Source organism: Pogona vitticeps, chromosome 4, assembly GCF_051106095.1.
Source record: "Pogona vitticeps strain Pit_001003342236 chromosome 4, PviZW2.1, whole genome shotgun sequence".
In the NCBI taxonomy this organism is placed as follows: domain Eukaryota; kingdom Metazoa; phylum Chordata; class Lepidosauria; order Squamata; family Agamidae; genus Pogona; species Pogona vitticeps.
In genome coordinates, this window is record NC_135786.1 from 62519231 (window position 1) to 62539598 (window position 20368).

Below are 20368 nucleotides of genomic sequence, written 5' to 3' on the forward strand. Positions count from 1 at the left end.
TGAGTGGGCAGCCAGACTTTAATTGTGGGCCATTGAAAACTTACACAGTCCTCCTTTTTCCATTTCCCAGAGGCCTGGCTTCACAACCATTGCAAAAATAGGCTTTCCCTGTGAAGTCCTTTGGTACAGCTTGTTCAGTGCATTGTGCACCATCCAACCTGGGGCCCAATCCCCCAAACTTTAGCAAGATTTGCTGAGGTGGCGAGAGTGCTTATGCACCGCATCCACAAAGGCACCCACATGTTCTGGGTTCATGTCAGGGTAAAGGCCATGGCCCAGGTTGGCAATATAGCACTGGGAGCCAAAGCCTTCCAACATCTTCTTCACCAGGTCCCCAATCTTTTCCTAACAAAAGCAAAAAAATAATTACCATGCATGGCAGCTGAAGGTTAGATTCCACCTCACCCCCACCCCGCAACTGCCATCTTCAGAAAGGCTTCTATTGGGGAAGTGTTGGGGCTTGACAGAGAGGCTTAACCCAAATGGTACAACTGCAGTCCTCAAAATAATGTGTTAACTAGAAGCATACCCACAAACATTTGTTCTGCTCACCAAACTGTTCCCTGTCTGTCTTGGATAAATAGAGTTGAAGCCAACTATGTTTCACCGTCCACCTGCAAATATGTGCATCTATCCACTGGAGGCAGTTTGTGTTACTGTTGAGTGTTGACCCCAGTTTGCCCCATCTGAACAGCCCACTGTCCTGATTCAGCAAGCCACGGAAAGGGGGTGATGGGGGGTAGGGCATGGGCAAGCCCACAGAGGCTCTCAGCTGTAAAACTAAGACTAGCATATCATGTGACCCACGGAAAGAACCATTAATAACATCATCCCCTTTACCTTCACCAATCAGTTCAGCCAGGTTTCACTTGCAACTAAAGGAGGTATTTAGACATACAATGAGTAGCAAGAGACTTAAGCCAAGCCTTAAGTGGCTTGCCAGCTTTCTTAACATCCTGCAGCTGGCAGAAACTCAGGTGGCTGTCTTATGCTCTTCACCATGCTGAAGCGAAAAGAAAACAACACAGTTTGCTGAAGGGCGCAGAGTCCTTCAGGCCTCTGGCACCAGCATCTTTACCTTTGGTGCATAGAGAGCACATGGATCCAAATTCCCTTGTAAGGTAATGCCTTTTCCTGTCCGCTGGCTGAAACAAAACACATTCTTTCAGCAGGAGGTGGAGGAAGAGCACTTATGAAAGGCATAGCTGCTTTGTAGAAATCAATGTACCATGTGTGGCAAAAAAAAAACAACAACTATGAATAAATCCCTCTGCATTAAAGTAATGTGAGTCAGCAAGAACTACCTATAACATATGGGTTGCCATGTAGGTCTAGGTGAGTGTAAATGGCAACCCACATGAGAATTCAAAGTGTCTGTTATTCAGGCACAGAACAAAATCATTATTCCACTCCCATCTGCTTCTAAATCATTAGACAAAGCTGGTTCCCTAAAGCCAGGGCAAAAGGATGCTTTTGCCTTATTTGCTATATAATCTCATTCTAACTCAATTCTCTTGGGAGAGTGATGTCTTTTCAAAGGAGGCATCTCAGTCATTTATCTTTGACACTGAACTTCCCCAAGCTCTAGCTCCTAGATAATAATAACTATGGCTTTATTCTTCTGCATTCACTTTTCAGCAGGATTTAGCTCTTCCTAGAGGAGGGCTGGGGAACTTTTGCCCTCCAGATGTTGATGAACTGCTATTCCCCACCACAGTACACCACTGATTTGCTGGTTGGGATTAGTGGGAACTAGAGCTCAGCAACATCTGGAGGGCCACAGGTCTAACACAGTGGTTCTTAACCTTGGGTTACTCAGGTGTTTTTGGACTGCAACTCCCAGAAGCCTTCAGCACCAGCTGTGCTGGCTGGGATTTCTGGGAGTTGCAGTTCAAAAACATCTGAGTAAGCCGAGGTTAAGAACCACTGGTCTAACAAACGCTGTCCTACAAATCACCCAGTGGAGGTGCAATCTACATAGACACACATATATAGCTGCTTGGTAAAATGAATGGATTGGAAATGGTGCTGGTTGCTTCGACATTCCCATATCTGGTTGTCTGGACTGATTATTCCCTTGGCATCCGTGAACTGTATTAATTGGGCCAAGAACAAAACTGGGCAAGTGAGAAAAGGATCTAGGAAACCCACAATAACCCTTCTGTAATCCCCAAGCTCAAGATGATTTCTCACCGAGCATCCTCAGGTCGGATGGTCCAGTCCAGGCCTACCACTTCATATCCAGATTGTGCCAAGTCCTCCAGGGCATAATGTGCATCTTTGGCAAAAATAATCTGGGAGGGAAGAGAAAGAAAAACAAAACCAAGCAGGACAACATTGAGCACAGGTGGGCTGCTTGCATTTGGAGCTACTGAACTCCAGTTCATCGTTTAAAACAAAACAAAACTCTAGCCTGATAAAATTCGAAAACAGTGGCTCAAATGCATAACACTAGCCCTAACAGACCACTAAAAAATTACAAATAGAAATGATCTTTCAGTCTATACAGATCTTCATCAGGCTGGGCAGATGGTATTAAAAAAACACACAACAACATCAGAGCTTAGGGGGGGCAGGCGTCTCAAAATGGGGGCTGTAGCTCAGTTCAGAAGTGCTAGGTCTCAGATTTCAACTCTGCTGATGTGGATTGGAATCTGCCTACCAACTTGTTAATCAAAGAGCTGCCAGTCATGCAGAAGCCCCATGCCAGTGACTGAAGGCACTCAGGTAAGGGAAGGTTACATATTTTAGCATGTTAAGACCAGCAGCCCACTTCCTCTGTTCATCATAGGTTGTAAGGCAGAGACCTCTAACTTCTCAGTTCTCGCAGCAGGGGTGTGGCAAAGGGAAGAGCACCTTCATCATCATTTCTACTGCTGAAAGTGATATGAGCATTAAAGAAGATACCCATACATATATTCTCCTGCACACCTGGAGGAGAAGGCTATATAGCTAATAGTCACGATGATGACTCTATATTAATTCAATTACAGTGGTGCCTCGCATAGCGATGTTAATTCGTTCCAAAAAAACATCGCTATGTGAAACCATCGCTATGCGAAACACCATTTCCCATAGAAATGCATTGGAAACCGGTTAATCCGTTCCAATTGGAACGGATTGCCGTCGTTAAGCGAAAAAACCCATAGGAAACATTGCTAAGCGAAACAATGTTTCCTCCATTGGAATGTATTGAAGCTGACTCAATACATTTCAATGGCTTTGCGAAGTCAATTTTTGCAATTTTAAATGTGTCATACAAGGGGCAAAAATGGTTTTAAATGCTTGGAATAGCTTCTGCACCTTCTAAAACGGGTGCAAATGTAATTTGGCTTAGATCTGACTTTTCGTTAATTTATGGTGAATTTTTCCCCCCAACTTTTGACAGCTGTCAAAATCTGACAGCTCCATTATTTCCTATGGAGGAAGAAAAAATTCACAAAAAATTAATGAAGACTCAGCAACTGTTCTAAATGCTTGGATTCGTTAGAGGACCCCCTAAGTCGTGTGCAAACCTGATTTGGCTTTGATCTGAACTTTCGTTAATTTATGGCGAATTGTTTTCTCCCCCATAGGAAAGCATGGAGCTGTCAGATTTTGACAGGTCCATTGGTTCCTATGGGCCGAAAAAAAAAATTAACCATAAATTAACGAAAAGTCAGATCAAAGCCAAATCAAGTTTGCACATGACTTAGGGGGTCCTCTAACGAATCCAAGCATTTAGAACCGTTTTTGACCCTTCTAAGACACTTTTTTAATTGAAAAAAAAACATCGTTAAGTGAAGCAGGGGACCTAAAATCGCATTCGTTATGCGAAGCATGGTCCCAAACTTCGCTAAGCGAAAATCACCCATAGGAAACATCGTTATACGGGGCATATTATTTTCTAAAAAAACACATCGTTATGCGAATTCATCGCTAAACGAGGCAATCGTTAAGCGAGGCACCACTGTATCAGAAGCAAGATATACTTCTGAATACTCATTGTTTGGGCAACTGTAGGAACAGAAAGCAGGACCAAAAAGGTCTTTAGTCTGCTTCAGCACAGTTCTTCTTGTGTTCACACCTAACCATCACCCTCCCTACCCTATCTGTGTTTCTTCTGGAAGGTATCATTCAATGGCCCTGTATCCCAATACTCAATATGGAAAGATAGAGTGGGTTTCAGTGGTGGCTCATGCAAGATCCCCCTTTTTTATATTTTAATTTAGGATAAACAGAACATGGTGCTTCCAGACAGGATGGGCTCAGAAATCCAGCTGATGCCAAGAAAATTCCACAAGAAAGGCAAAGAGATTTATTTATTTTTATTTATTTATTTAATTTATACCCCGCCTATCTGGCCCACCGGACCACTCTTACCATGGGCACCACAGGCAGGGCATCCTCCTGTAGCTTACTCTTCACTCGTTTTACAATGGACTGGATGAATGGAAGGGAGAAGTCTGCAAACAGCTCGGGACCTAGGTGTCCTGCGTGGGACTCAAAAAGCTGAAGAGCCTGCCAAAAGACAGAGACATACAAGGATCTGGTATTGCTTCCTACCTTCCATTCTCCTCCAAGAAGTATCTTCCACAACCCTTGCCTAAAGGAGCAATGCATTTTCCCCCAGTCCCATATTTCCTGCTGCAGGATCACAGAAGCATAGAATAACTAAGTTGGAAGGTCCCTATAAAGGCCATCAAGTCCAACCCCCTGCTCAATGCAGGAATCCAAGTCAAAGCAGATCTGACAGATGGCTGTCCAATTTTCTCTTAAATGCCTCCAGTGTTGGAACAACCTCACCACCTCCCAAATAATTGGTTCCATTGCCATACTGCTCTAACAATTATGAGGTTCTTCCTGATATTCAGTCTAAATATGGCTTCCTTTAGTTTGAGCCCAGTGTTACATGTCCTGCACTCTGGGATGACTGAGAACAGATCCTGCCCCTCCTCTGTATGACAGCTTTTCAGGTATTTGAAAAGTGCTATCAAATCCCTCCTCAGTCAGATTTTTTCTCATCACTTTTTCTTCATAGGGTTTGTCTTCCAGTCCCATGATCATCCTTATTGCCCTCCTCTGAACTTGCTCCAGTTTGCTGGCATCCTTTTTAAAGTGTGGTGTCCAGAATTGGGCACAGTACTCTAGATCAGAGGTCGTCAACCCCCGGTCTGCGGCCCTGTACCAGTCCGTGGCCTGAGCCGGACCAGGTCGTGAAGACAGACCACCCGCCCCCCAAAGGAATTCCCTTCCCCATACCTGCTTTGCGTGCGCACACACGGGCATGCCAGCACCAGCGTGAGCACTGCTCCATCCCTTCACGCATACATCCGAGTGCAGGGGTGGGCAGGCACGCGGGTGCTCCTGCGCATGTACGAAGAGGTGGGGGAGCGCTCATGCCAGCGCTGGCATGCATGCTCCCCCACCACTTTGCGCATGCCCCACCTTCCTCAGAGGCTCAGCCGGTCTGCGGTCCCAAAACGATTGGGGACCTCTGCTCTAGATCAGGGGTCCCCAACCCCCGGTCCGTGGCTATGGCAAGACTGGGCAGTGGAGATAGAGCTCCGCCCCCTGTACGCGCTCCGCCCCGCACGCACGGCCCGCCACCTGCATGCACAGGTGCCGCTCCCCTCTGTGAGCACACCCCACCTCTTTCCGCATGTGTGAGCGTGCTCCGCCCCTCCGTGAGCACGCTCCGCCCCTTAGCGCATGTGCATGAGCACGCTCTGCCCCTTCACACATGCGCCTGAGCACACACCACCCCTCCACGAACAGACCCCCCAACAACTCAGAAAAGGTTGGGGACCACTATTCTAGATGACGCTTAACTAGAATAGATAAGCAAAGGATAAGAAACACCTGTAAATAATCAAGAGTTCTTAAAATGGGAGAACATTTAAATTGTCCTCGGCTGCTATGCTCAACACACCTACCTGGAAGTCAACCCTATCAAAAGAGGTTTGTTTCTGAATGTCAGCTTGAAGTTCTTATTTTATTATTATTATCATCATTTTACATTGTTTTATATAAATGGCAAGTATATAAATTAGTAAAGTAAAATAAAACTGAAAGTTTTCTTGTAAGACACAACTGTGTCAAGTTAAGGAAACTAGCTGAGCCCTCTTCTCACAATGCAAACCACAATTCAGCCGAAATGGGTAAACAGGGCAAGGATCACATTTGTCTTACTCTCATCTCCGACGCATTCGATAAAAAGCAAGAACAAGGATCTAATCTGCACACAGGATATACTCATGACCTTACAGTGTGAAGGTTTTGTTGTGTGCACTGACAATTTTTACTTCATTGCTAAATGAAAGGAAACCAGGATGGGGCAGAACTAGCAGAGCTTAGGAAAGTTAGCTTTTTGGAACTAGAACTTCCAGGATCACACGGCTAGAGGCTTTGTGCAGGGCAATTCTGGGGATTCAATCCGGAAAATATGTATGTATGTATGTATGTATGTATGTATGTATGTATGTATGTATGTATGTATGTATGTATGTATGTATGTATGTATGTATGTATGTATGTATGTATGTATGTATGTATGTATGTATGTATGTATGTATGTATGTATGTATGTATGTATGTATCTACCTGTTTCTGTATTAAAGGCTATAGTCCATGACTGGCAGCACAATCCTATACCTGCCCACTTGGCACCATCCTTTACCATCCCCAAGAGATACCTCCAAGCGAGAAAGGAAGGGCAAACCTATTCAATCTATACAAAAGCCTACAAGCTTGGAGGGAAAGGAGACATGTGGTACCTTCCAAATTGAATGATTGCAGCTTCTTCTCCTACTCACCTGAGCACCTGCAGCCACCTGACCCACCAGGTAATCCACAATTACATCAGTCAGTAATGTGAGCAGACGATGGCTTGCCTCAGGATGCCGGTAGAGCCAGGCCTTGGCTTTGGCCATTGTGTTGGAGCCACCACCTTCGATCATGTAGGACATTAGTGTCCACTAGAGGGCAGATAAGAAGCAGCAAAGGAAGGCAGACATGAATACAAAGTTCCAATGCCCATCATGCCCATATCGGCTTTATGAGCAAATGGAATCAAAATGAGAAAAAAATATTTTGAGGGATTATAATTCCCCAAATTCTGCCAGTTAGCCTGGCTAACTTCTTGCCTGAAAAAAGTTACATTTTGGACCACAATTCCCAATCCTAGTCAGTTTGTCTAAACTCCGAACTGACCTTGTAGAAAGAAAGATGCAGCTCTGCTCCAAAAAAGTTACATAATCAGGTTGAAATCAAGCCACTCAACCCCACTGCATTGCTGAAAACCAGGGTCTTGATTTCTTTCTCTCTTTACAAAGCTGCCCAGTTGTGTATCCCATTCACCAAAAAATCAGCAAGAACCACCAACATATGCGCTTACTGCTCATTAGTTCCCCTTTGAACAACTTAACCTGCCAAACATATATGTTCAGAATTGTGATTCAAATTTTGATATGTGACATTTTAAAAAATATATACGTGAAAGACGGTGACTATTTGGCTTCTATGTTTAGCACAGACTATAAAAATGCCCCTGTCAAAGCTGTACCTCAGTAACAAGCCACCCACAGGTCCCACAAAGATCAACTTATGAAGGTGATGGATGAGCAGGTATGAGGGCCTGGAGTCTGGGGTATGACAGCTTTACAGGAGACTTGGTGATGCAGTGTTTAAACCACATTGCTGCAGTCAAGATTACTCATGACCTGGGTCCGATCCTGATGGGCTCAGGTAGCTGGCTCAAAGTTGAATCAGCCTTGATCCTTCTGAGGTCAGTAAATTGAGTGACCAGCTCACAACAAGGGGTAATGTGTGGCCTGTATAATTAAATGCAAACCACCCAGAGAATGATTTAAGTGCTATGGCATAGCATATAAGAAGCATGCTTTACTTTGCTTTATTAAAGAAGTCCACAGAAGATACCAGTCTGTAAGTTATGTGCCCCCACAGAGAGTCTGTCAAATGCTGCAGCTGTAAGTCCATCAAATACAAAACCCAGCTTGGATCACGCAGCAAAACAGGTGGACAATATGCCCCATTTGCCTTTGGTCTCATCACTGGAAGATTCAGAGAGAAGACTGTGCGACATATATTTCCAAAGAATTGGTACTCACCGGGGCGCCAGAGAAGCCAATTAGAGGCACCTTCCCCTCCAATTTGTGCCGTGTCAGAGTGATGGCCTGGAAGACGTAGCCCAGTTCTGTGGCTACATCCACCTTCTGTCGAAGTTTGAGCAGGTCCTCCACCTCCTTTAGTGGGTCTGGGAAAGTAGGTCCTTTGCCAGGCACCATCACCACCTCCATGCCCAGGGCCTGGAAAGGATACAGTGTGGGAGATCCACCGTAGTTAAAGAGCGGGCCTCCAAAAGGAGTCAACAGGCTAAGGGTCTCTACATGATAACCTCCCTCACCCTGGCATCTCCTACCTGGGGCACCACCAAGATGTCCGAGAAGATGATGGCAGCATCAAAAGGAAAGCGTCTTAAAGGCTGGAAGGGGAAGGAAAAAAATAACAATGGACTATACACAATATTTGCTAGTACCGCATTCTAGTTACAAAAATCCGGCAACTAATGCTTATAACTGGAGCCTAGAAATGCAACTTATTTAAATTGTAATTCCTAGGAATTCCCCCACCTTACCCCAAACCTGGTGCTGATCAGTGGAGTCTAGATTTTGAAGGGAGAAGAAAGCAATTTTTCTAGGCTCTGCTCTTCATGATGAAGACAAGTATTTAAAAAAGATGGCATATGACTGAAGACTCCAAATTCAAAGAGGGCAATTGTGAATAGGATTCCACGCAGAGACCGAACAGCTGCCATCCTGTATGTAGTCTTCTCCATCCCAGCGGAAAGTCATCTGACCCCACATTGCCAGCCTGGCTTTTTTGAGCTACAGTGCCTCATATACGTAGTGTTAGCATATTCTCTGCTGCCTCATATAGTGTTTGCCTATAAATATACAGTGGTGCCTCGCATAGCGAGGTTAATCCGTTCTGGATTAACCTTCGCTATGCTGAAGCATCATTGAACGGGGCAGGGATTTCCATTGGAATGCATTAAACATGGTTTAATACGTTCCAAATGGGCCAAATACTCACCGTTCAGCAAAGCTTCGTAATGGCCGGCAGCCATTTTCGCGCCCTCGCCTCACTTAACGAGGGCGCTAAAACGCTGCGCGTGGCCATTTTGGGCCATTTCCGGGCTTCCGGCGGCCATTTTGGCCACCGAACAGCTGATCGGCGGGCTTCGTTTTGCGAAGATCGGTAAGCGAAACGCTTACCGGTCTTCGCAAAGCGAATTTAGCCCTATTTAAAAAACGTTAAGCGATCGCATTAGCGATCCGAAAAAACGGATCGCTATGCGATTTCGTCGTTATGCGGTGCGCTCGTTAAGCGAGGCACCACTGTATTGTGTCAGAAAAGAGAAATCTCCTTTGAAAAGACCCTGATGTTGGGAAAGTATGAGGGCAAGAGGAGAAGGGGATGACAGAGAATGAGATGGTTGGACAGTGTCATCGAAGCGACCAACATGAATTTGACCCAACTCCGGGAGGCAGTGGAAGACAGGAGGGCCTGTCGTACTCTGGTCCATGGGGTCACAAAGAGTCGGACATGACTTAATGACTGAACAACAACAAATATTGTGTCAGAAGGCTGGACTGTAGGAGAGCCCTTTTGGTCCCCCAGAGGCTCTCATTTGCCAAGGATATTACTACTCAAGTTTCTATTAAGTATGTGTATGAAGCCTTTACATATTGGATGTTGAGCTGGCTAGTTTCCTCTTAGCCTGGGCAGCAGTAACTGGGCCCAGGGACATGTGCCTGACAGTGTGTGTTTCCTGTCTCAATTGTCTGCATACAAATATGCAGGATTCTTCAAGCTGCTAAGGGTCAGTAGCCAGATTTTAGTGTTGATTTACCATAAAATTGGAACCCAGGCATGCAACCCAAGGATGCGAGCAGTACCTTCTTAATGAGCAGCAATTTGCCACCAAGACATACGCAATTACAGTCGTGCCTCGCAAGACGAATGCCTTGTGGGACAAAAAAACTGCAAGACAAATGTTTTTTGTGATTGTTATAGTGCATCGCAAGACGACTTCTTCTATGGCCGTGCTTTGCAAGACGATTTTTCCCCCCCGAGACCGATGCCTCGCAAGACGAAAAAATTTCATTTGTCTTGCGAGGTTCCCATAGGAATGCATTGCAATGCATTCCTATGGGAAGCCGCTTTTCGCAAGACAATTTTTTCGCAAGACAGTGCTTCTCGCAGAACAAATTACATTCATCTTGAGAGGCACCACTGTAATCTTATGCAAGATGAATTGGCAGTAAGATTCTGGCCCATATTTCCCACAGCTTAAAAAAATACTGTATATGGAGGAATCGCTCTTCAGATCCCTTGGTGAGCAATGTTGCCCCTTCCCACCTTGTTCTGATGCCCCATAATGAAGAGAAAGAAAAGAAACCACTGACTGCTGTAAGAATGCAGGAAAGGTTTCTGAGTTAGACTGTTTTAACTGATAGGAAAAGGAATAAAAGATTTAAATGTGACTGCAAAACAGCTAAGTATCTCGGACAAGAACTGTTAACAGGACAGCAAATCATTTCTTTCAATGTTAAAATAGGTAAAAAACCAGTCATATATACCAAAACAGGGTGATATTCAAAACAGTCAGTTAGAAATCCATATTTAAAGCAACTGCAATTCTCCAAAAATACATGTAGTTCAAATCACGTCAAGTCATTAATGACTGTCCAAAACAGAGCAAGGGAAATGTGCATGGAAAGGAAACCAGAGGATACATATATATATTTATATCATCAACATTTTAATAACAGACTGAAGTAATGTTTAAATCTATGCTGACAGATACACAATAAACAGCAGAGGAAATACTGACATGCAGTATAATGAGGTGAGAGAAAACAGAAGGAAACACTGCATAAACACAACATAAAAAAGCAGGAGAAAGAAATTCCAAAGCTGTCAGTAACACATACAATTTTTTACAGACAAAGAAAAAGAACATTCAAACCATTAATACATTTTTCAAAGGGCAAGATAAAGCTGTATGGAAAAAAAGTTAATATCCATTACTAAAATAGCCCTGATAGAAATACATGAAAACACATTTTTAAAAAGAATATTAAAAAAAAATACAGATGACATGTAAGTGCAACAATAAAGAATTGAGTAAATACTAAAGAAGAAAGGAAGACATCCAAGACGGACACATATAAATCAGAGTAGAGCAGAGGAAGTTTTATAAAAGAACAGAAGAAAAACATACTAAACAGATGAACAGAAGAAAACAATACGTTGGAGAAAATGAGTGCCTCAGGGCTTATGTTGTTCTGCATTCAACATCTGCAAACACTTTTAGGGTACCAAACACATCAGTTCTGAAACAGCAGTTTGTTAATATGTACCCATTTCCAGAGGGTTATTACCTATACAAAAAAAGGTATTTTTTAATCCTAAGCAGCAGAGAATTCCTTTTGGGGGAAGGTTTTACAGACTGTGGCTGAGTGCATTGGATGGAATGGATTTTTAGATGATGAAAATTTATGCCAGACACAATTTAAATCCTAAGTACAAGCAGTTTAACTTACAATTTTCTTTCCTTCTAACAGTTAACGTGAGTCATTTCAGTTCCCTTTTTTTTTGAAAGTAGAACTGAGCTACCTCAAAATAGGTTAGACATTTCTGCCTATTCAAGGCACTCCTTAAGTACACAGCAAGTAGTGACTTGGTAAAATAAAGGAAAAGGAAAAATCTACAGCACCTCCCCCCCAAAAAAAAACACCTGTCGAATACCAGTGAATATACAGGTGAGCTGAACATACTCGGCGGGAAGCACATACAACCAAATGTGTAGAGAAGAGGGAATGCACAAACCCCAACTCATAGTATTGTGAGGATCTAACTACATCAGTGGATCATAACCTTGACAATCTCCAGATGTTGCTGGACTGCACCTCTCAGAAGTCCTCAGCATCACAGCTAGCGGTCAAGGCTTCTGGGAGTTTTAGTCCAAGAACATCTGGGGACCCCAGGTCGGGAACCACCGCTCTAAATACCAGCTTCCTTAAGTGCTGAAAGATATGTTTGCCCAAGCATGAGGTGGTCTTATCTCCCACATTTTGCAAATTAGCTTCCTTTATTTTATGGCTGGCTATTGAAAGGTAAACAAAGGCTTCAATAACAAGTCTGATTGCTCAAGCACACAGCTCTGAGGAAATACCACCACTGGAGATCCGATGTTCTGTTACCTTTTAATTCCAAGCTCAATGCCTCATGTAGTTTGACTCACAATTGGGGATTAGGGTTGGCAGAGGAAGCCACCTTTTGTATTTCCTACTCTCTGTATTGGTTCTAACACAGCCAACGTTACAGACATGAATCCCATCACCACCAATGAGGATTTTTAGTTGTGATTTATTTTAACCCCACCATTTTCGATAGGCTGTACTAATGACTAACTTTACATAGCAAAGCGATAGAATGTTTATCTTAGTGAATGAAAATGAAAATTGCTCACTTCTTAAAATCATGGGGATTCATCCTCTAGCTGAATGATTCAAGGGGCATGTTGCAAATAGGGAAGAAAGGCAGTATTTTTGCCTTTCAAAACACAGTGTGTGTGAATCTGGGGTACTGTTGCTTCATCTCAGTCACCCAATTGATTGCACGCCCTCATATGGATAGCTTTTGCTAAATTTGTAATCTAAGGTCATATTATCTTTTTCCAAATAGCAACCTATAATGGCAGTGTAATTTAGCTTTCAAATCAAATGCACTTAATTAGCATGATCAGTATAGTTACATAGCTAGAAAGGGTGTTTGATATAATTAACTAAAAAAGGCAATTGTGGTGGAAAAAGCTGAAGACAACAGGAAAAAAGTGAGAACAAATAGGAAATGGATTGACTCAATAAAGCAAGCCATGACCTCAAAGTTGCAAGAGCTGAGCAGGGTTCTGACATGTTGAAGTTTCTCATCCATATAGGCATCATAAATCAGAAGTGATTTGACAACACATAACAACAAATATATGAGTATCAGCTGCCTCTAAAGGACTAAAAGCTTATTCTTCTTGTTGAAGGCGCTTTCATTTATTTAGTCATGGGGAGCTACCAATTTAGGAGTACTGCATGTTTGAAGGTGTGCTAAACTGTTGAGAACTTGTGAAATTTCAGCAGCTAGATTTCATCCTCCTATGCCTCTTCGCTGAGATTAGTTGCGCTACAACTCCCATCATTCTGCAAGATTGACAACTTGGTATTTTCATTTCATTTGCATTCATTCTGTTTGGTTACTCTTTTAAAAGCACATCTCTAACTCTGTATTCTTCATATTCAACTTAATTTCTTTTTGTTATAATATATGCAATTCTTTTAATGAAAAAGTGCTATTGGTACTTTAGCTTTAAAGAATGATGTAAACCAAATGTCATTTGGTGACCCCTAGTTGACATTACTGGATATTCATGGCTAAAAAAGCATCTCTGTTAAGTTGACTACGTGGTTCAAAGAGAGCAGAAAAGGGATAGGGTTATATCCACCTTATACTACGGCGAGTAAAGAAATATTCTGCAGGTGAACTGCAGATTTCACCAAGTTCATACATTCCTCATTTCCAGGAGGGTCTCACTCACCTGTAATGTGAGCTCACTGCACGTCTCTGGAGATCGACAAGTAGCAAAGAAATCCTGAGCTGCTCGGGTCTCACGGAACTCTGAAAAATATAAAACAACTGAGTGAAATTAAATGACCTTCAAAGAGTGTCAAACCAGGGTAGGCAAAGTGGCTGCCTGCTGCATGAGTCCCCACCCTCCAAGAATCCAAATTCATCTGCTGATCACTCTTGGGTCCCTCAGAACCTTTGAATATATATATATATATAGATAGATAGATAGATAGATAGATAGATAGATAGATAGATAGATAGATAGATAGATAGATAGATATAGATATAGATATAGATATAGATATAGATATAGATATAGATATATAGATATATAGATATTAATGGCTCAAAAACAGTAAAAAAAATAATTTGGTCATTAGCAAATGCAAGAGGACTTCTCATTTCGAAACACCTCAATTTTTAATAATAATAAAAAGGGAATGGTTCCCAACCTTGGGATAGATACTGCCCATTTCTGATATTATGGAGGAACTGGGGCAAGGAAACAGGGGGAAAAAACCTAAATCATCAACAGAGCTTTCATGAAGAAAATGACCAAACACAGGATGCCATCTGTCAATGCTTCTCTCTCTCATATAATACTAGAACACAGAGTCATCCAATGAAGCTGAAATGGTGGGAGATTTGAGACAACTAAAGACTTCTACATACAGGGCATTGAATAAAATTAAATAATGGGATTTTGCTGCCACAGGATGTTGTGATGGCTGATAGCCTGGATCAGAAACATTCCCAGAGGATAGGACTATCAGTAGTTACCAATCATCATGGTTATATCTGGCATTCCATATCAGAGGCAGGATGCCTCTGAAATACCCAGTGAAGGAGAAAACAAGTGGGGCTGTACTACTGCATGCATCTGGGAAGGCCCCTCTCCACTCACTCATGGCCAAAATATTTTTTTTATTGCAGTCTTTCTATAGTCCTCTGGTTGGCCACCATGGAAGCAGAATGCTAAACAAATAGGGCTTTGGTTTGATCCAGCAGAAGTCTTCTTATGTTGAAGTACTTTATAGATAGAATTCCAACTTCTTATAAGTTGTTTTGAGACCAGATTCTAAGAGTGTACTGTCTGCTTTTGGAATCTTACTAAGATTCTGGTTTGAGAATATCCCATTTCCAGTTTTCAGAGAAAGTCGCTCTTCTCAAGTTTTCTGGTTAATGTACTTTGCTGGAACAAACCAGACCGAGTATTCCTGATTGCAAGGTCACCCAATGCCAAAAATAGCCATATTTGTGCCCAGTAACAATAGGACAAGGCTGGGAAAGCTGCAATACATCAGATTTTTGGGAATTTGAACTCCCATCAGTACCAGTCAGCTTTCCCAGTGATTCAAGAATGATGAAACCTGAAACCCCGCAACATCTAGAGGACAACCACCCATTCCTTACCATCACGAGTCCTCTGATACCTCACTCACCTGGTAGATATCTTCCTGCCTGTCTCATGCACCAAACTGGGGTGTATTCTGTCTTCTCTCCTCGTGCTGCTCGGAGGAAAGTATCATTCTTTAGTTCAGGGAACCCTGTGGGACTGACCAAGGAAAGGCAAGGGTTAACACAAATACTGTAGAGGCATCAAAGTCTCAGGCTCACAAGATATAATGGGTTGAGCACTGTTCCTCTCCAAAGATTGTATCTTTACATTACCACTCTTCCTTCACCCTAAACAACACTATTCAAAGTGAAGGGTTTTTACCATGCAACATAACTATGGAGGGAAGTTTGCTTTGGAATGAGGGTGGAGGAGAAATCAGGTTTCTACTGGCTGCCTAATTGTCTTGTACAAAATATTGTTCAGTTTAGTCAGGAAGTGACACCAGAAGTCATCGTTATTTCATGGTGAAGGAAGGGTACTCTGTACATACTCTTAGGCACTCTTCTCTCTGGTGATCTCAAACTCAGTCCTTCTCAAGTTTCCAGGCCATGGGCCCTGCATGTGACATCCACTTCCTGTCTGCTTTATCATGTACCCAAATGGTCCAGAGCTTTGCCCTAGGAGGAACTTGTGTTTTGTACATGTATACATTAAGAACCTTCCAGCTGAAAATAGATGTATTTTCTCTTTCTCTACAAATGCTAAGTTGATGACAATGGACAAAAGAAAGTAGCAACTATTCCATAATTATGTATTGCAGCTAGAAGCTACAACAACCAAGATACTTACTGCCTTTTCCTATCTGACTCCGGTTCCCTACTTCTTGAAGGATTAATTTTCAGTTTTTCAAAGACAACAGTTGGAGATTTAAGTTAACTTAAAGGAACACAATGACAAATACTGTCTCTTTTAGAATGAATAAAATCCCCTTGAAAATAAAACCCATCAACTGTTACTGATTAAAGTTATCAGTATCAAGCAAGAACAGTTGTGGGCTACACAGGGAACGTGTTCCAAGGACAAAGCAAAATCACTATGTGTTGCTGTCACAGGATAATTAAACTCTCATGGCAGGATATGCATAACATCACAACTTTTAATTCCAGATTAATACAAATAAGTGCCACTGTTTCCTGACCTACTTGAACAATACAAAACCTTCTAAACCATTGTTCAGATGCAATGTTCACCACTGGGGGCAATATTACAGTGTTCAACTTTTGGTAGTGGGATTACAAAACAGTTGAAGTGCATTTTGCCAGGATAAATGAACCAGGAATGCCATAGTTCTTAATCAAGTTCAACCCTATCCATGTAAGAAACTACACACTGCTGGACTTATACATATGAATTCAGAAGTGTATTCCCACTAAGCTGAATGTTACTTTGAGATCCATGTGTTTATGCATGTCTATAGCTAGCAGTAAGAGACAGAAAACTAAGTGAAACCTCTTCTCTCTGGGTACTGTTTCCAACACAAGGCTTTCAATCCAGGACAGATGGCTTACTCTTGAGTAGCTCCTGCTTGCACAAGCAACAAGCGATCAGCCCAAGTCCTAAAACCCCAAGACTGGGATACCAGTAGACTTCCTAACCGGGTCACTACCTCTCCCCTCTACCAGGATTCTTCTTCACAATGTCCACATGTCCCTCTAACTCAGGTCAGGAAAAAAGAAAGAAAGAAAGAAAAGGGGGAAAAAAAAGACTGGGTTCCTTCAGTTCTTCCCGCAGTCCCTGAAGGAAAGGCTGCGGGGGTGGGGGTGGCGATCCGCCAAGCTTACTGGCATACTGTACGTGCATTACACGCAATTCCATAAATGCATGTTGAGTTTCCTCCTCGACCTTTGCCCCTCGCGCTCCACGAGCAGAGCGCAGCCGAGCCTGTGCTCCCTGCCCGCGAGGCTGCGGGGATTTCCCCCACGTTCCCGAACGTGGGCCGATGAACTTTGCCCTCGCCTCCCCAGCTACTTACGACGCGGGCCCGTTCGTTTCCATCCTGTCCGTCCCAATGCCGCCTCCGCCAGTCTTTCCTCCCCGCCCCCCCTCCTACCATCTGTCAGGGAAGGAAGAAAACTCCTCCTTTTTGACTTCCGGAGACCTGCCCAACCTTCCCTGATTGGTGCCTGAAGAATCCACTGTGGGTGGAAGAAGCGGGACTGCACTACCGTAATGCACAGTGTAGGAGGCCTACAGGAAAAAAAAGCACAGGGAGAAGAGATCTCGTTCGGGCAGATGGATCTGTTAAGGTCTGCTGCAAGGTCTCCGAAAGTTGACAAGGGTTTCTCCCAGCGGTTTCTCAGCAAGATAGCAACAACTAAAAACGGTTTTCTTTCCCCAATTTATACTGTTACGAAGCTTAATCTCAAGGGCAAGTTTCGGCAGGCGTTGCAATGCATGGTTCCCGGAGTTCTAGGAAACGCTACAGATGTGAAATCTGCCTACATCTGCAGGTGGACGCAGACAGCTTTGACTGATTAGTGCTTCTGGAGGATAATAAATACATTTCAATACTTCTGCAAACTTTGGGATTCCTCTGAGTCCACTGATACCTATCTCTTTTGCATGCATGAAGCCATTTTAGATACACAAAAACTTCGCAAATAAGAGTTCGCTACACATATTCATATGCATTCTTTTCCTGCCCCTCCATTAATCATTAGGGAGCTGTGGATTCTCTAGACTCCAGCAAGTGCGTACTGTATTAGAAAGCAAGGGACAAACAAAGTTGCCTGTGGCAACACCACCTCTCTACATTTTTATCTAGAGGATTCCACCTGGTTCTACAGGCAAGTCCATTTTTATCTGCAGACAGAGAGCACAATACATGTGGAGGAGTCTAGAGTTTTATCAGTCTAAGGGAGGGTGGTGGCCTTTATCTGCAGAAGGCCACATATTTAGGTGGTTACTTCAAACAGTAACAAGCCCTAAAAGCTGTACACAGTATTCTACTTCACTCAGAATGGCACCAAATTAATTTCTAGCACAACCAGCATAAATGGACAAGAAGTTTTCAAGAAGCTTGCTGGCACCTGAGCCAGCCTGAGGGGGCAGTGGAATCTCTCCACCCTCTGCCATTCATAGTGCCCAAAGCTTGTCCTACTGTTTTGGCATCAGATGGGGGAAAACTGCACCAGTCTCCCCCCCCCATCCCTTAGTAAAACCAGAGTAACATTACATGAAATAACTAATAATGTGCTGTTCTTTCATGGCATCCAAAATTTGTTTGAGGGAACAGTCTTGTCGCTTGAAGAAACCCACTGGTGTCCTTGGACCTTCTGTTTATTCAAAGTCTTGAAAAAGCTATCCTATTCTCTTCCCTTTGAATCAAGCAGGTCCAAGCTAATGTCAAAGAGAGTGTGGAAGATAAGTCAAGTTCCTTTCATAAGCTTATGGAAGGGGAGGGCAAAAGCCCCCACAATTTCTACATGGCTTATTTTCTCTATTCTAGGCAAAAACTAGCGGTTTCTTAACAATTTCTGTTGTCTTATTCTGCAGGGGCCTTTACTTGTGATGCATTTTTTAAAAGTTTACCGGTGCTAGGGTAGCCATTATGTGGATCTCTATGGAAATAGATTATGTGTTTAAAAAGACATCTGAAGGAACTTCTTCAGCTCATCCCATCAAGATGGACAATGGAAAAGTAGTACAGGAAGCAAGCAGAGAAGACAAAAAATAACATGGCCATATACAACCAGCCTACCACTAGATAGAAAGGAGTTCTGATATGTGTTTCTCCATAATGGGGTCTCCTAGCCCTACAGCTCAGAAGACTATGCGTGGCTATTCAATATTTCCCTCTTTTTATCTGTTAAGAAAAATAAATAGAAGTAGCAGAGGAAATGTATGACAGGGTTATAAGTGGAAGATGAGATTGTCTGGGTCTCCTGGTAACTTCCATGAACAAGGACGGGCAGTGTAATGAGGAAAATCTAATCTGAAAGAACCCCCAGGCCAACCCTGTAGTTGGACACAATAAGTTGACTGCTTCATGTGACAGATACTAGAGGTCAGTAAGTGGTGTTGAACTGGTGAAGGACAGAACTGTGTGTGAGCCCTGCCCTCATAATTAGTTTTAATTAGATGTCCATGGATGTAACGGAGGGCAATCACACCAGCAGCATTGAAACAAGACTCAGTTGTCAGTCTGATCAGCTTTTAGGCCTGGAAGAAAGGTGGTAGGGAACCATATTTACCTCAGGCAGCAAAGTATCTTATTTATTTATGTTATCTGTATGGTATCTTTCTCCCCATAAGGGACCCAAGGTAGCTCACAACAACGTACAAAAAATAGTTTAAAAATAGCATATAAATGTTTTAAAAACAAATATATCAAAATTAAAAGCAAGATTAAAATCTATTTTAAACCATCCCTTGCCCTTTCTAGCTTATAAGAGCAGCCAGAGGGGAACTGACTAAATAGGTCAGAGAAGTGGTGAATGCCTTCTTTCAACAAGGCAAGGTGCCAGAAGGTCTTAAGGTGGTTCCGATTCTTTTTGGGTGACTGGATTTGGGGGGATTCCTGTCTGATGCCCTGGCCATTGGTCTGTGGTGCTCCTCAGGGCACAGTCCTGCCCCCCTCCCAACATCTACATGCTGCCACTGTCACGGATCTGCTTTGACTTTTCGACCATTATCACTCTAGTCTCTGTCCCAAGAAGCTAGTCTGGCTGCGCTTCGTGGGAGGTGATACTCAGGAGGAATTTTATATGTTTAAAATTGTTTTTAATCCTGGTTTTCAATTTTAATACAGTATATGTTTAATTGTTTTAATATGATATTTGTGTTATATTTCTAAACCGTTATTGTTTTTTTTTTTAACTAGTCGTTATAAACCGTGTTGGGTCACCTATGGGGAGAAAAGCCCCACAGGATGCTTCCAGGAGCACCTCTGACAACTAAGGCTGAAAAATCATGATAGATTTGAGCAAGTATGCGATAAATCCTCCCCACTACAGTTTCCAATCCCTGTCGTCTCCAAACAAAAGAAAAACTCCGTGTAGGGCTGCTGCGAAACGCCCGGTTGCCACCTTGGAGAGTCGGGGAGAAGCCGACAGCCAGGGCGAGAGGCGCGCCACCCATTTACCGGAGCTCTGTCGAAAACAAGCCGTGGTCGTGCATATGACACCTACCCACCCACCCGCGTCAGCCTTTTCCCTAGCAGCGAAGCCACGGAAGAACGCACGAAGCGCTTCCCTTCCGTTGCCACCTTTCGGGCGGCCTTAAACCCAGGCTTACAGGAGGAGTCGGAGCCGGCCCGCGCGCGCCGCCACCCACTTCCAAGGC

General features: G+C 43.2%; 1 protein-coding gene across 1 annotated transcript; it reads right to left on the reverse strand.

The window, feature by feature from the left end:
• On the reverse strand, positions 1-17210 carry UROD (uroporphyrinogen decarboxylase). The gene is made up of 10 exons (XM_020783323.3): positions 17058-17210; positions 15129-15241; positions 13655-13734; positions 8420-8482; positions 8109-8306; positions 6795-6956; positions 4363-4500; positions 2194-2294; positions 1079-1145; positions 1-345 (listed from the first exon to the last, which is right to left on the reverse strand). Exons 1-10 carry the CDS (start codon positions 17078-17080, stop codon positions 181-183), a joined length of 1110 nt encoding a protein of 369 aa, XP_020638982.3. The 5' UTR covers positions 17081-17210; the 3' UTR covers positions 1-180.
• Positions 17211-20368: the final 3158 nt, after the last annotated feature.

Coding starts and splice junctions, on each gene's coding strand:
- UROD (XM_020783323.3), bottom strand. CDS start 17,080: ATGGAAACGAACGGGCCCGCGTC. Junction 15,242..17,057: donor GAAACGAACGGGCCCGCGTC/GTAAGTAGCTGG, acceptor TTCCTTGGTCAG/TCCCACAGGGTTCCCTGAAC. Junction 2,295..4,362: donor CCCTGCCTGTGGTGCCCATG/GTAAGAGTGGTC, acceptor CTTCCCTCCCAG/ATTATTTTTGCCAAAGATGC.